General features: G+C 40.2%; 1 protein-coding gene across 2 annotated transcripts; it reads right to left on the bottom strand.

Moving 5' to 3' along the window:
• Nucleotides 1-5,352: 5,352 nt before the first annotated feature.
• crhbp (corticotropin releasing hormone binding protein) lies at nucleotides 5,353-12,905 on the bottom strand. 2 transcript variants are annotated; one of them, XM_079364788.1, is made up of 8 exons: nucleotides 12,842-12,905; nucleotides 10,503-10,614; nucleotides 10,328-10,421; nucleotides 9,763-9,920; nucleotides 9,056-9,266; nucleotides 7,591-7,736; nucleotides 6,118-6,235; nucleotides 5,353-6,025 (listed from the first exon to the last, which is right to left on the bottom strand). In XM_079364788.1, the coding sequence occupies exons 2-8, from the start codon at nucleotides 10,593-10,595 to the stop codon at nucleotides 5,871-5,873; spliced, it is 975 nt and encodes a 324-aa protein (XP_079220914.1). In that variant the 5' UTR covers nucleotides 10,596-10,614; nucleotides 12,842-12,905; the 3' UTR covers nucleotides 5,353-5,870. The 2 variants fall into 2 exon arrangements, with proteins under 2 accessions (XP_079220914.1, XP_079220913.1); XM_079364787.1 differs by lacking the exon at nucleotides 12,842-12,905 and having other exon boundaries at nucleotides 10,503-10,665.
• Between the last annotated feature and the right edge of the window lie 3,161 nt (nucleotides 12,906-16,066).

Below are 16,066 nucleotides of genomic sequence, written 5' to 3'. Positions count from 1 at the left end.
CAGTAATAGACATTATTTTAAAAGGCTTATTTTTGCCTTTATTGTAGAGATAGGACAGTGGATTGATGAAGAGAGAGAGAGAAGGGTTGACATGCTGGAAATAAGCGACAGGTTGGATTTGAACACTGGAAGGACTGGAAGTCATCTGTACATGAGGTGAACGCACAGACCAAAGAGGCTAACGGCGCTCCCTCAATAAATGTTTTTTGTGCTGTAAAATCCATCTGTAATATCTGGAAGTATAAAGCAGCTTAAATAAGAAATGCTCTCCAGAACCGTAGAGCTGAAATGTTTCCAAACACCTCTGTGCATGTTTGAGTGTGAGTGTGTGTGAGTGTGTGCTTTTAGTGTTATCTTACTGGACATCTCACACGGCTGGAAAAAAAAAGGCTGTTCTTCTGGGAAATGACGGTGTGTGTGTTTGTGTGTGCGCGTGTGTGTTTGTGTTGTCTCGATGACGCATGGCCATCCCAAAACGCAGAGACCACCTGGGTCCAGCAGCATCAGCGCTTCACACTGACTCGTCCTGCCCTCGAGCACAAATGCAGACACTCTCACCTTCGGGAGAACGAGAGTGAAGACACGAGCTGCTTTTTTCTCGGGGTTTTCCTCGGCGTTTCACTTCTCGTAAAAATATCCAACACTCATTTAATTAGCGATGACATTTTCAGCCGTGACGTGGAGGAAAATCACTGAAGCAATATTTGATGGTAATTGTGATGCTTTTCTAAACGCAGATGGTGCTTAGTCAAATTCCTCACAGTGACAATGCACTTTGTGTGTGATTGTCTTTAATTGAGCTGGTCCCGTTTCCCTCGGGTTGATACCATGCAGTAATTGAGCTTTAATTTAGCAAAGTCAATCATAAGTGTCATTTATGTGCCGATATGCAGGCTGTATTCTCAGTCTTATAAATGCACTCCATTTGTCACACACGTACACAAACTATTCTTGTAATTATCTTATTTTCCTGCAGGTTTGAGTGACTGACGTCAGCATCCCCTGTGTCAATTTAAGGCTATTACCGGTAAGAGATACTTTAAACTTGCCTGCTGCTTAAATACAGGATGACAGGAAGTGTAATGTGTAAGGACTACAAAAAGGAAGAAATTGTGCGTGACCCACAATAAAGTGGCGATTTAAAAACTCAAAAGTCAGAGTTATGAGGTAAAAGGAATTTTGAGAAATGTTCACGTTTCTTTAGGACCTCAAAAGGAGAAGGATTGGTTTTTTTTTAGACATAGTAAATTTTTTGGGCAGGGATGATGAAAATTAATTTGTGTCTAAATATCTAAATGTGCGTCCAGAAAGATTGGAAATCACTGTTACAAGCTGGCGTTAGACAACGACTGACATGGGATTTTTTGAGGCCGATAATGATACTGGATAAACGTATGTATTGTGTTGATCCCTCATATACAGTTATCATACACTTGTGGTAAAGATAAATAACAAAAACAAGATGGTCAATTAAATTGGGAATGAAATGTGCATGTTCGTGCTTCACCGTCTGACTCTCTGAGGAGTGATGACGCTTCATGACCAGCGCCCTCTGCTGGTGACAGGGAGCTGCTAGTTTATTACAAATAAACTCAAAGAAATACATTTTGACAGGTAAAAAAAAAAAAGGAATATTGGCATACATATATCTGAGATCAAATTTGATAGCGACTTGATATGCTAATATCGGCTGATATTATCGGCTGGCTGATAAATCAGTCAGGCTCTGACGTGTGATGGATGCAACATCACTTCAACAATGAGATGGAACAACATGAACTTTTTGGTCTTAAAATTCCACCATATACTACGTACAGTTGTTGACAGGGATTGGAAAACTTAGGAATCAGTGAAAGGAGGAATAAAGGACGGATACGATCAAGATATGACTGTCACTTTTTTCAGTGTTGTTTCTCACGACTTCCAATGTCACTCATCACTCGTGCATCCTGTGATTAATGTATTTGAAAATCGCCTCGAGCCTTTATCTCCCACATGCTGTCCGCTCCCTCCTTTCCGTCACTCTGTGCGTCACCGTCAGTGTCATAACTCATCATGTGACACCCCTGAGGTTGTCTTGATCGTGGCGTTCAATGACTTAACCTGTGTTTCTGAGTGAGTGGAGAGAGGGGGGGGGGGGGGGGGGGCAATGATGAGCGCCTGGCTCCACCCAGCGCTCTGTCATTCTGGAGGTGGACAGCACAGGGAGCACACCAGCTTGGGTTTAGGTTTCCGTTCACACATTACTCCAATGGTCTTACAGATTGCTGCACATTATTCTGACGTTGTTGGAAACGAGCATTTTGAAGATAAAGCGCAACTGTATAAAAGGTGAAGTTGTTTGCACGTTCGTTCTACTTGTACAAACAGGAGCCAGTTTGCACCACTCAACAGGAGGTGTGTGTGTGTGCGTGTGTGTGTGTGTGTCTGTGTCTTAGTGTTTTCTTAGATTCATCAGAGTCACAGCTGATGGTGATGAGGTGAAGATGTCACGTGTGAAGGACCTTGTGGACAGTAAAGAAAGGTTACACAGCTGTAGGGGGGTTTAACTGGGCTTTATAATAATAGTGATGCATCTGTCTGGACTTAATGAGTGTTATGTCTTACTTTACTTCTAGTAAACTATAAGACATTAGGATTTGATTTTAATTCATAAAACAACTAACAGAAATGGAACAAGATGAAGCAAACAATCAGCATGTAAATAAAGTGAGGTCCAATCAGACACCTGCAGAGGAAACTAAATGAAGGAACTGATGAAAAGACAGATATGAGACATTAACCTGTAGATTATAATGTCCAATTCTAAATATTATCCTCTTTCAATTAAAGTGTATTGCAGTATTGGACACATTTATGGCTGAAGTTATCAAACGGTTGCTTTCTTCAGGTCAGACTGAAACCCTCTGCTACCCGTCACGGTAAATCCTGAATCACACATTAAGAGCTAATTGCACAAGCTTAAAGCCTGTTGTTTTATAAAGTCACAGATGTCATTTTGAATACAAAGGTCTGGTATTTTGTGAAGCACAGCACTAACAATATAAAGTGTCTGTTCTCCCTTTGAGCCCCTGCTGAGTGATTGACAACTTATTGATAATTTAGCTTCCTCTGAAAGGCCAGATTCAAATGTCACGGTTGATTTTTCACAATCCCAAGAGTAGCAAACGACTTCAATCAAAGTGGCATCATCACAATTAATCAGACAGCCTTCCTCTGAGCAACACGTCTGTCATTTCATGTTACAGAAGAACGTGACGGGATTTCTACTCTCTCAATGTTCTATGTAGAACTCGTTTTCTGCTTGTTGACGTCATGACTTGTGCGCGTGTCATTAGTTTTCATGTGAACACTTACAAACCAGAGAGCTCCTGAACTACCTGAATCATTCGCCTGGACGACACGAGTCTTGCAAGTCTCAAGGACTTTTTGGTTTTGGGGATCAATAGCATATCAATATTCATCCTTCAGAGAGTCAGATAAGAAAATAAAAACACACGGTTTGAATCATTCTGGAAGGCGTGCCTTGACAAACCATGTATTTGTTTTTGGTTTGTTGTTAAGGATTTAGTCTGCATGTGAAGGATTGGAACTAAGGAAGGGCCGAACTTAGATAAGATACCGTCCCTAATCTGTCGTTCAGATCGTCCATGAAGGTCGGATTTTGCTGCTCAGCGGATTTTATGCAAAGTCAAACTCCGCCCCGTCACCTTTAGAGATGAGATTCAACTTTATTTTCATTAAACATACAAAAGTATAAATGAGGTTTGGCATCTCACCAGAAGTGCAATAAGCAGAAAAGTGCAACACCTCCTGCTGCTGTTTTGGAAATGTCCTTGTTTTGAGAATGGCTTTGTATTGATAAGATCTGTGATCATTTATTTATTTTTGTTGTTTCGAAGTGCAAGAATTGTAATTTTTCATTATATACTGTTGAATCAGCCGTTCACACTCGTCTAAACGTCTTGATGAAGACGGTTTGTGAGCCTCTTCGTCTGTGACGTGGATCGACACAGTCAGTCATCAACATCAGACCTGATACTGGATCGGTCCCACCAGAGACCCTTCTGTAGAATCCTCCCCTGGTGGGTTATATTCCCTCTGGTGGCTTTGCCAAACTGACTTTGATCGCCTGCTCCCGCCACATATAGACTGTCCATTTATATTACTGATTGATAAGAAGAGAAGTCCCTTTAGACAGCTGCTCCGTTCTCGCCTTCTTCTTCTGAGATCAGTGGAAGAGCACCAGTGCTGCTTATCACCACAGCATGTATGAACATCGTCCCACGCCGTTTTCTGCAGTAAAGACGTGGGTCATCATCACATTGTCGTTCGTCACCAGCTGTGGCTCCAGGTGTCTGTTGTTGATAATGCACCTGCAGGCCTTTAATCACCGCTCGCCCCATTGGTTTGCACCATTCAAGTCGTTATTTTCAGAGATATCGCCTGCTGTTTCCTCCGTGGTGACACCAAAGGCCAGTTATATACCACAGCCGGTGACATCATCCCACATGTGAAGGCATTATAAAAAGGCACGTGCTCCTCTGACTGTATAGAGGTGGACTATCAGGATTTGAGCCTGCAGACTCCGTCAGTGTATAGTGGATGAATTTGTATTAAATGTCAGGAGAAAAGAACTAAAACAGTCATCAGTGACTGGCTGCTGATAGATGATGCTGATCATTATTGATCACTTGTGTTACAGGTAAACTTCAAACAGAAGGACTTGAGTGTCACATTCAGACGTCGGTGTTTGATTTTACCTGCGTCGTTTATCGCAGGTCAACTGAACGATGCGCGGCGCAGGATCATGATAACGCCACGATCCAGCAACTATGCCATGATGTCGAATCACATGACATTTAATCACATCTGATTGAATTAAGAATCTATGAAGTTGAAGTGCAGGATGAATGAATTTATTCTCCATAATTTGGTGTCAGTTTAAACTCTAATCTTGTTCGTCTTTTATTCCGCTGTCAGTGTCATCTTTGGTCTATTAACGTCGATCCCACGTTACCCTCATTCAGAGGCGCTGCTTGTCAACAGGCAAGTCAGGTAATTGCTTGGGGCCCCAGAACAGTAAAGGGCCCCTGAGGGCTGAGAAACTTTAAATGATCCTTGAGGTGACCAATCTTACAGCACATGGAGACGATTTAATCTTTCAACGATTTCAACCAAAAAATGTTTCTGGAAAAAATGACCAACTCTGACTTTAAATATCATAGTTAAAGTTAATAATTAGGACTGTATATATGTTTATTTAAAGGTCAAGTCTGCCTTTTGTTTTTTTTTAACTGAAAACAGATCAGCAGAGAAAAGATTCAAACGAAACCAGAGATGAATGCGTCGTCATGCAGAATAATTTTATTACAAAAAGGTTTTGTACAAATTTAACTGCATAATGATGAACACTTGTGTTTATTTTCTTTTATTGAATACTTGAAATATTGCCTTCTCTGTCAACTGTAACAGGAAATAACTTCAGCACATCGTGAATCATTCAACAAAATAAAACAGTAGGTAGAACATTCATTTTAGCACCATTCCTGTGCAAGAATAATGACCAAAAAAAAAAAAAAACCCCACACATAACAACAGAGTAAAGCAAAAGGCGTTCCACCAAACACAAAGGACACTTCATTAAGCTTTATTAGGCAACAAACAATGAGTGGAAATGGTAGAAAAATAAATGAAACCAGCAAAATAAAGGCCAGTGAATTTTAAGTCACCGTGAATAATGTACATGTCTTTACTTTTAATACACTTTTACTTCAATGTCTTTGGACTCGAGACATTGTGTCTGTACATGTTGGATCTCTTGTTTGCAGTCAGTCGATGCATTTTGTCACGTTCGGATCCTGTTCGGATCAGTTGTTGAAGCAGAAATCTTCCACGTTGTTGAGTTTGATGGTCTGCAGCTCCTGGCTGTCCAGCAGCCTGTAGCTGAAGGACACTCGGCTTACAAACTTGCCGCTTGACACCATCCTCACCACCGTGTTCTCGCAGCCGATCTTCATGTGAGCTGCAGAGGAAAGAAGGGGAAATAGTAACTTTACCCAGAAGGATTTTTTTTTTTTTTTTTAAGTTAGAGGAAGCGGGGTCATGTGTACTCACTGGGTCCAGTGAAGGAGATGCAGAGGTCCGTAATGGGCAGCAGCTTTGATGTGTCGATTCCATTTCCTCCGAGCAGCTGCACAAAGTCTCCCGATTCTGCACAGCCCGGCAGAGATCTCTGTGGAAATCATTCAACACATGGCTTCATAACATGTCGCATTATGTCCGTCAAATATCTATAGCTTTGCTGTTTAGGCGTCAGACCCTATAGAGCAATGCTGTAGCAAGCTAGCTAGCTTGCTTGTACTGTATGTCTTCAATGTTGACATACAAGCAGGCCAGCAGAGATTAGAGACTGCTTTCATGTTTATTCATGGAATTTTAATTCAGACTAGTCGACTAATCTTAAGAAGATGAGAAACACTCTTTCTTTCTTTCTTTCTTTGTTGAAGGTGAACCTCCACATGCCTGTGCTGGCTACGCTTTGCTCTGATCGGGAGGTTAACCTGGTACAACATACATGTAACTTTAACTTAGCTAACATCATTCTCTCGATCAAAATACTGCCAAACCGCGTCCCCGCCACAAGACATCATCTGTTCCAACGTGCTGGTTTACACCAAGCTCAATGACAGCTGCCATAAAGCGGAGCTCCAGCCCAGAGGTGACTGGCTGAGTCAGTACAGATCAACATTATTATATCATTAGCAAATTTAACAGATTATTTACTCTGGTAGCAACCAAGGTGACCATGTTTAATCGTTTGGTCGACTCATGATTCGGCTCTCTGTGTTTGTCTCTTCCCAAATAATAGATGGCTCAGAGCGTGTTGAATAAAACGGCAGATTAAACATTTTATAAAGTTTTATTCTACAAATGTTTTAAATTCCAACGGACAGACAACTTTAATAAACGTGCATCTTACAGATAAATATATTTGACTGGCTTTTAAGCAAATTCACTATTTTAACAGCCAAATGTTGTCTTCAATAAAAAAGAGAGAGATCAAGTCCTAGAAAAGTGAAAGAAATCAAAGGAAGATAAAAATGCACAAAAAAGTAGGGCTGGGAATCTTTGGATGTTTGATGATTCAAAGTCTATTTTTGAATTAGGACGTACTGTACTTCACTCCAATCTGTGAGACTGGATGAATTACTTGTCGCTCCATTTGGCCTTCTACTAAATTAAAGAGCGAGCATTAACTCTGAGCAGGAAGTGACTGATCGGCCAGAAAATACATTTTTGGAAGTTATGAATTCATTTAAAATCTCAGAAGATAAGAATCTCAATTATTACATAAATCGATTTTTTTTCCACCCCTACAAACAAATTTCACAACAATTCATGAAATTCTCACACTTTTGTTGTGAGTGTTTTTCTTTTTTTCTTGACATGACCTCGAAAAACATGTTATTTTTGTTCTTTAAACACTTTTTTTGAATTCTTTTAACACCCTTAAAAATATATCTGCATTATAACTGGCGACTTTGAGGAGATTCTAACACACTGCTGCAAAGTTATTCATTTCTTTACCTTGGGAAAGTTGTGCGAGTGTCCGAGGCTGAACTCAGAAATGTCGATCTCCACGGGATAGATGATGGAGAAGCTGCAGTTCCTGTGCTGCTGGGGGCTCACCATTGTGTAACTGCCCTCTGGTGACTGGGAGATGACATTGCAGGCTGCAAGAAGTAAAAAAGGAAAATCAACGAAAGTCAAAGGCAAATACTGTGACACACACTCAACAGGCATTTAAAAAACTAAAGACAGTTAGCGTGAGACAGCCCAAAAGGTTAAAGCAATGAATGATGAGTCAGAGTTTGTCATTGATTGGACAGAAATAAAACGTGAGCATCACTGGCTCTAAACGCCAGCTCACTTTCCCCCTGTTCCTCTGAATGGACGTCACGTAAAATCTCATGAATGTGGTTCACAAGGGCCACGACGAATATGAGAACGGACACCAGGTAAAGGTCATTTGGTGCTTATATTCTATGTTGTTCCCTTTTGGTTTTCTGCAAAGAGAGCAACATAAACTGTTCAACCTGGTTAGAGTAAAACATGTTTTTGGAAAAGATGACTTATTAATCCTTTCTTAAAACAGGATGTGCATGAACTACATTTACTGAACTTCATTTTTAATTGTAATCTTAAAAATAATCTTATCCGTGTTGGCTTTTAGGAGCAGGTAAATATCAGTTATCATGTCGGCTGAAAAAAGGGCCGTTGACATTTCAAGGTGAAGCAGGTCAAACTCACAGACAGGCTCAACCCAACGACAAGCACCAAAGGATGCACAAAACTAAAACCGACAGAATGTAGTCAAGACCACACTAACCCAGACCAAAACAGCCGATCAGACGTGGTTTTTATTTAAGAGCTGGAGTCCTACCAGTCTGAGATCAGAGACGAGACCGAGACCAATTTCAAGGACCAAACTCCTAACTTGATGACCACATGCAACCAATCTCACATTTTTAAAGTGCTGGGTGGGTAAAACCTCTATCCTCTCACCTTTCATACAAATATTCAGCTTTATTCTTCAAATGTTGCTGTAAACAGAATTCAAGTGTCTGAAATCTGAATTCACATTTTACTTTTTTCTTTTTTTTTTATACATATTTGAAGAACAAAGTCAGACTTCAATCATTCACACCAACAAATAAGTGGAGGACGTTTTTATTAGTTGTGATTTGTGAATTTTCCTCTGATTTTAAGACAATGATTTTAGCAAAATAGGAAAGTTGTTGAAGATTTTCCCAAAAAAACGTCTGCAGGTTTATTTGAAAAATCTTCACATTTTGTTTAGATGAAGCTGTTTTTCTGTCCTTGTATGTTACTGAAAGACGGTGCAGGAACAAAGTGATGGAAAACTATCCCCTGTTGGTGCAATCGGCGCCCTGCTACACTTCTTTATTGAGATTCAGACACATTCTGCTCAAATAATCAATCATGTGCATGCCTATGTGCATATTATACTTTGTGATTTTTTTTTACTCACGGAAAGGGTTAATGTGTTTCCTGACTGTCAGGGTGAAGCTGCTGCCGGCGTTGTGAATACGAAAGAAGACCATGGCCACATTCTGAGAGGAGCGCACGGTTCTCCTCAGTGAGCCCGAGTCGCAGTAATCCACATAACGCTCGTACACAGGCAGCGGGTGATCCTGAGAGCTGGGGAACTTCTCTCCCTTCATCACCCAGCCATCAAACACCTGCATGGGGCACAAAGACAGGGAGGACCACTGATTCATACGATACATTTTGTTTGACTGTTCTCTTTAGATAGCATATATAACTCAAAGGTTTAGACCATGATGGTGAGTTTTGCAGCATGCAAACATGGAGGGGCGGATTAAAAGGGAAGGTCACTTATAGTAAGCAGGTTATTGAGGCTATGATTGCCTTATGGCAAAGAAGCTTTCTGTCTAATCTGGAAGTGTTTGTTTAGCTTAGGTGAACAAGTTTTCTGACCCCTGTTTGAAGTCATGGAAAAACCTGCACTGTATTGAAAAACTGTCCAAAAAAAACAAACAGCTTCTATCCCAACTGAATACTGACTCATTCATATCACTGCCAAATAAAGCAGTTTCTTTGCAGCATTCGTGAAAGATTTAACCTGTTCTATTTATATTTTAACCCAACTTTTAAGATCTCTACACGCAGCCTTCACATTGAAATGATAATTTGTGATACAAGTTGTTAGTTTACCGTGATGAAGTCTCCCCCACTGCAGTCGATGTCAACATTGTCATAATCCAAACTGATCACTTCGTTGGGCTCTGCCATGAAGAAGGCAGCACAGCTGAGCTGAGGACGCTCGGCCGTGAAGGTGAACTGACCCTCAACTGAAACCATGTCCAGACAGCCTGAGAGAGAATCACAGGTGTGTGCAATTTACCAACATTTACTAAGAAGACAATAAAACAAACTGCACACATTAATTAATTTCCATTTTGAAGTACTTGCATCATTCTTTTTTTTTTTCTTAATTATTTTATGTTTAGCTGGAAACCAACAGAGAAAAAGCTTAAATGTTATAATTTAACTTTGGTATATTACATTAAATGTAAAAAATGTCTACTTTATATTGTAAGGAACCTTTATAAATAGACTAACAGTTGAGTATGTTAAAAAATGATTATTGGTAAATAAAAAAAATGGTGCTTGAGATGTAAATAAACAGGTTTTCCTTTTATGTTGTTCTCATGCAGCTTGACGACCTCTCAGATATGTTTGCAAAATAAATTATAGAGACACACTACTCATGACTTACGTAAAGGTCGGCGGTACATCAACTCTTCAAGTGTTTCCCTTTTCAGTTCCGGGTTGAAAAATGAATATAATTCATCTTTTGAGATTTCGTTGTTCTGCGAAAAGAAGAAGTTTTCTTAACGTGGGACTCCGTTTTATATCATTTAATGAGGAGAAAAGTTAGTGTTGAGACTTACCTCGATATATCTGGAGTCTCCCTTGAGGACGGACAGACACAACACCAGAAAGAAGAGCTGCTGCCGGAATGTGCGCTCCATCATTACGCGCATCTTTGTCAGCAGGACGCACCTGAGCGGAGAGAGAGTCTGAGCTGCTCCGCGACCACTGCGGCTTTTTATAGAGACAAACCAACGAACATGATCACTGTCCCCCCACCGTCGACCCCCACAACCCCTCCCACTCCATCTCCCTTCCTTTCCAAACCAATTACGCGGTTTGACGTTGGCAAATGATGGACAAGCAAGTTGAGACAGTGTCAGCTGATGACACAAGGTGCTAAAACGACAGAAATCAGACGTCATTTAGTCTCCAAATTAAAATTTCTCAGGTCTGCTGATCATTAACCAACTAATCCAAGATGTCACATTTTTATGTTAATTTACTCCAGGTCTCTATAGCCACTTTTCTGTCCTCTGCGAATGAAACAGAACAGATAACAATTATACCCATGGAGTAAAATTCAAGAGGTGTATTTCTGCCTCTTGCTCACTTGCTGTAGCCTGTTGTAAAACAGAAGTTAAAGCTCCAGTGCTTGTTTTTATGTGATTACTAAACAGACTGAAATTAATTGCAGTGCCTCTAAATGACGTAGAGAAACAAACTAAACCATCAGCCACAATATTTATTGTTTTTAGATGGTTATTTTGAATGCCTGAAACCACAGACACTGGGTAGTTGTTAGTAAAGTGATAGCAACATGCAGCCGAGACAAATGTTTTATTACTGAAAAAATTCAAAATAAGTGAGGCATTTGACAGAAGAAGATGAAAGATTATTTATTTTTTGCTAAAAAAACTTCTTACACATGAACCAACAGAGATAAGATGCACTGTTTTGTCCACAGGGGGCGCCAAAACCAACAAAAACCCAAAGTTCTCAAAGGAGCATTAATATTGGTGTCTTTATTGTAGATGACCGACAGCAGTGGTTCTAAAAGTTGGGGTCAGGACTCCCTGGGGGGCGTGAGACACTTAAGGAGTGGGCATCCAAATAAACCAAAGCAGAAACTTTGACATGACACTACTTACTCGTGTGAAGGAAATGATCGGCAAAGAGGTACGATGTACCGTTTTGGGGGGTGCAAAAATGGAAAAGAAAAATAGTTCCCCACAGGATTCAAGGTTCAGACAACTTTATTTATCCTGGGGTGACAATTCAATTTCAAATACAGCAGTATTTAGAGACGTCCCCAATAACAGATCCGTTGGGGGGGATCAGGACATAAATAGAAAACATAATTATGAACAAATAATTTAAAAAAGGATCAAAGCATCATAAAATACAGAAGTTAATCCTGGCCTTTAAGTCCATCAAGGCTGCCAGCAATTAGCAGCATGATAGCAACAGATAAGGAATAGAAGAGTTTGAATATGTCTTTTCCTCAAAAGGACCAAGAGAAAAAGAAAAGGCTGTCTCTGTCCTGACCACATTAAAGAGAATTCAAATGAAAGGATCTGGTCCAAATGTGAGTTAGACTGCTGGGTTGCACCCTGCTGAGATTCAGATGACTTTATTAATCCCAGAAGGTGCATTTCAGGTTCACAACACCGTCAGTAAATAGATACAAGAATAAACCATACAGGTTGTTGAAGGAACTGAACATAATTCATTAAAGTTGTTCAACACTGAACAGTCTGAAAGTTGAATGAATCGGCGTATCTGATGGTTTTCTCCATGATAGCGCCGTCTAGAGGGAATTAAAGGAAACAGGTGAACAAATGTTTCCAGCTTGATTTATGATAAATTAAGTTCCCAGATACGTGAAAGGAATTTCAAACACTACATGATGTGATGTAGCTATGACTTGCTTTAACGCTAAAGGCTAGCTGTTGTTTTACAGTAGCTCACAACACTTTTAGCTAGTACTTTTAAAACGTTAGCATTTACTAACTTTAAGGAAGCAACTATTTTTAATTCTAAGTAGGAGGTTTCTCAATGCTAACTTACAAACTAACTTGCTAGCTTACATTAATTTAAGTACACAATGGTTAGCCTGGAGTTTGTATTCGGTAACGCTATTAAAATTGATTGACAAACTTTTACTTTATCTGTTATCAAATGGTAGCTCACTTAAACATAATCAGTTTAATTAACTTGTTAACATAAAGCTGTGATTCGTCATGCAGAGTCGATTTTGGTTTCTATACATTTTGGTTTGTCTGATTAAACAACCTTGCAGTGGTGCTTAAGTTGTGGAGAATTTAATTGACTGAACTCGCACTAAAATGTTGTGTTGTTGAGAAAGTTTTAAGTTTCTTTCACACGTCATCAAGAGTTGAGGACAGCGAGTATTCACCCTCCACCTGTCTAAGCTCTGTCCCTGTGGTCTGCAGGTGCCTCCGGCTGTTTCAAAGGTCAATCAATTCAGATGCAGAAAATGGACGGCGGTGTTATCCACACTCCTGGCGGTGAGTCGTACAAAACAACTTGTTTTTGTCCCCAAGATAAGAAGTGCATATGCTCTCTAATTTAAAACTTGGCACTGCATAAGAATAATTTAAACAGCGAGACGGCAAATAGGGATACAGGAACTTTTGGAAACAATAAAGTATGAACATGTCAATAGTCTTGCAGCGACTTGTAGTTTATTATGGAACAAGTGCATAACATAAAAACGATGTCTCTAATTGTTTGGTGGATCACCAGAATAAATGCACGTTTTGGCTCAAATTTCTTTAAATCAAGTTTGGCAATCACTCAAAAATCAATCATTCATGGAGGATTAAATACGCTATATTTTTTTTTTGTCTTTATTTCCAGATTCTAACAACAGGGCCCTAAGTCTCTTGTCATCTGTCGCCCCCCGGTGGTGGAACAAACTACCAAACTCCATTTGAGTCAACTTTGCACCTTTAAGAAAAAGCTTGATCATCACTTGTTCTTTTGCACTTCCTGACATTGTTCTCTTTCTCTCTGGGTCCTTGATTTGGTTGTTGTTCTTATCTGATGTTTATGGTATGTAAAAATGCATTCTCTTTGGGAATCTAAATGCCTGTTCAATTTGTTAATCAATCAAGATGCATCGACGTACATAAAGTTTATGTATCTTAAATGTGTGAAAACAGTTCACGATGATGAAAACATCTTCTCAACAAATCTCCATGAATGATGTGCCATCTATAATGTGTCTATACAACTTGTTTACATGGCAAAAAAGTTTCAATCACAGCAAATCTAGGTGTTACAAAGCACCACTATATACTTTAATATGAGTATCACTGATTGAATTTACAGAAACACATCATGTTCGATAATTTGAGTAATGTAGAAATGTGCATACAGACCTCGGCTTAAAACGCTTAAACTTCGAAGGGAAGAGGGCAGAAGGTTTTTCTTTGTTTTCTGAGTGTGTCTGCAGAGATGCTGCGGCCACTTCAGGCCCTCTGCCTCTTTTCATTTCAGCCCCGAGAGGTCTGGTTGAATAGCAGAAAAAAACCTAAAAGTGTCGGTTATGTAGTTTTTATTAGTCTCCATCAACTCAGAGGCTTCCCATTGTGTGCCTCTGTGGAAGTTATGTATATCATCTCTTAGCGGAGGGGACTTTGACATAATTAATATCCACTTTAGAAAATGAGATTTTAAAAATATGCAAGGGGAAGTATTTACATCTGCACGAGCTCTTTAGATAAAAATGTCTCCATATTGAATGAAAGCCACTTATGGTCAGCTGTATTGCTCTGTACAGCTCTGCATGTTCCTTTTTTTTTCAATCAGTTTTCTGAAAATAGTAGAGCCAAGTGGTTAGTGTGGAGATTGTGGTCCTCCAGACCAGCGGCCTGGGTTTGAATCCAATCCGTTTCTTCTTTCCTGCACGTCAATCTTTCCCTGATTTCTCTCTCTGACTCTATCCACTGTCCAATCTCCACAACAAAGGCATGAAAAGCCCAAAAATAAATCGTCAGAGGCCATCAGTGCTCACACTAAATATGAATCCATCTTGTGGTCCCCAATCAGAACGCCTAACAAGCAGGCAGAGCACCTGCTGTCAGAGTGGCTAAAAGGAAGGAAACATTCACATATTGATTTATTGGATATAGTGAGCTTACCCACGTATGCTCATGTTTCTTTCCAGATAACAATACTCATGTGTCGGAAGTTAATCCAATTGAATGAAACACATACGACGGACAACAACACCACACACGCCAATCCAAATTCTGCACATGCAGCGTGTCAGGCCGGCAACGTTTGATTGAAATGTTATTTCTTCACTGCGAGGTCGCCGTCTTGGTGCTCCCTGCTGACACTGATAAACAGCCCTCACACTGAGCTGAAATTGCATGTTAATGAAACTTTAAATCTTCTGTCGAATTCCAGTTCTTCAGGTGTTTCAATAAGAGAAAAATTGCATTTCTTATCACGCAGATATTCCCCCCTGTCAATACGTATAGAGGAGCAGAGAGGTGAGATGACTGCAAACAGGTCGAGGTTTGATCGTATCACAGTCTGAGTTTAGTGCTAAGCTCAGAGTGACGTCACTGCCGTCTTCACTGACGTGTTAGACGAGTAGAGGCCAGAGCAATCTGTGTCTTGATCTCCAGCTGTTGGATGAGAAAAGGTTATTGGATCTTTGTTCAGGATGTGAGAAATAACATTTGATCTCAAACTTACAGTTTCATTTCATACAGCGCATAGTTACAGAGAACCAAAAAGAATACTAAACCCAAAGGAATACCTGCGTGTGAGACAGCAGCACGGCCATGAGCTACTTCTGAATTGCAAGCAATTAAAAGTGATACTCCGTCCTGAGGTCAGGTAGCGGTGGCATCAGGCAAAGTAAGACAACCCCAAGACTTTACTCTCCCCAGCAGTACTACTAGCAGTATTAGCTGCAGTATTAGCAGTTCCTCCTGGTGGACTCTGAGGTGTCCACATACTGAGATAGACCCTGAAATACTTAAACTCGTGCACTGGGGGCAAAAAGCTTCTCCCCATCAGGAGGAAACATTCATGCAGAGAACCATGGCCTCGGACTTGGAGGTGCTGACCCTCATCCCAGACGCTTTGCACTCGGCTGCAAACTGCGCAGATGTCCCAGCATTCATCGGAAGCCAACAAAACCACATTGTCCGAAAAAAAGAAATTCGATTTTGAGGCCATCCAAATTCCCTCCTCTCTCGGCTGCGCCTTGAGATCCTGTCCATGAAAATCATGAACAGAGTCGGTGACCAGGTGACTCATAGCTTAGCTACAAAGGATCCTTTCAAAAAATGTGTAACCAAGTCAAGATTCATATCAGAGTGTACTGGCAAATCACCAAATAGGTCACATTGCAAACGAAGACAGTGATGATGAAAAGAAGTAAACAAGCCAAAAAATTGTATTTCAAACCACAAAACAAACCCTATGTCTTGTAGATAATAACAAACAAAACTGATTTGAGGATTTCCTCGTTAAAATCAACAGAACGAGTCTGTTGTCGTCGGAAACAAATCCTGCAGAAAGCATGTGAAAACGATTGCAGTTGATATGAAACGGTCACATGGTCTCAGTACACATGCGTCACGTATGTTTGCAAACA

Source organism: Symphodus melops, assembly GCF_947650265.1.
Source record: "Symphodus melops genome assembly, chromosome: 16".
NCBI classification, from domain to species: Eukaryota; Metazoa; Chordata; class Actinopteri; order Labriformes; family Labridae; genus Symphodus; species Symphodus melops.
This window is presented reverse-complemented; position numbering and strand designations above follow the sequence as displayed.

Excerpts from the sequence above, each read along its gene's own strand:
- crhbp (XM_079364788.1), bottom strand. The coding sequence starts at position 10,595 with ATGCGCGTAATGATGGAGCGCACATTCCGGCAGCAGCTCTTCTTTCTG. Across the intron at positions 6,236-7,590 it reads ACTCGCACAACTTTCCCAAG|AGATCTCTGCCGGGCTGTGC; the intron begins GTAAAGAAATGA and ends TGATTTCCACAG. Across the intron at positions 6,026-6,117 it reads CATCTCCTTCACTGGACCCA|CTCACATGAAGATCGGCTGC; the intron begins GTGAGTACACAT and ends TTTCCTCTGCAG.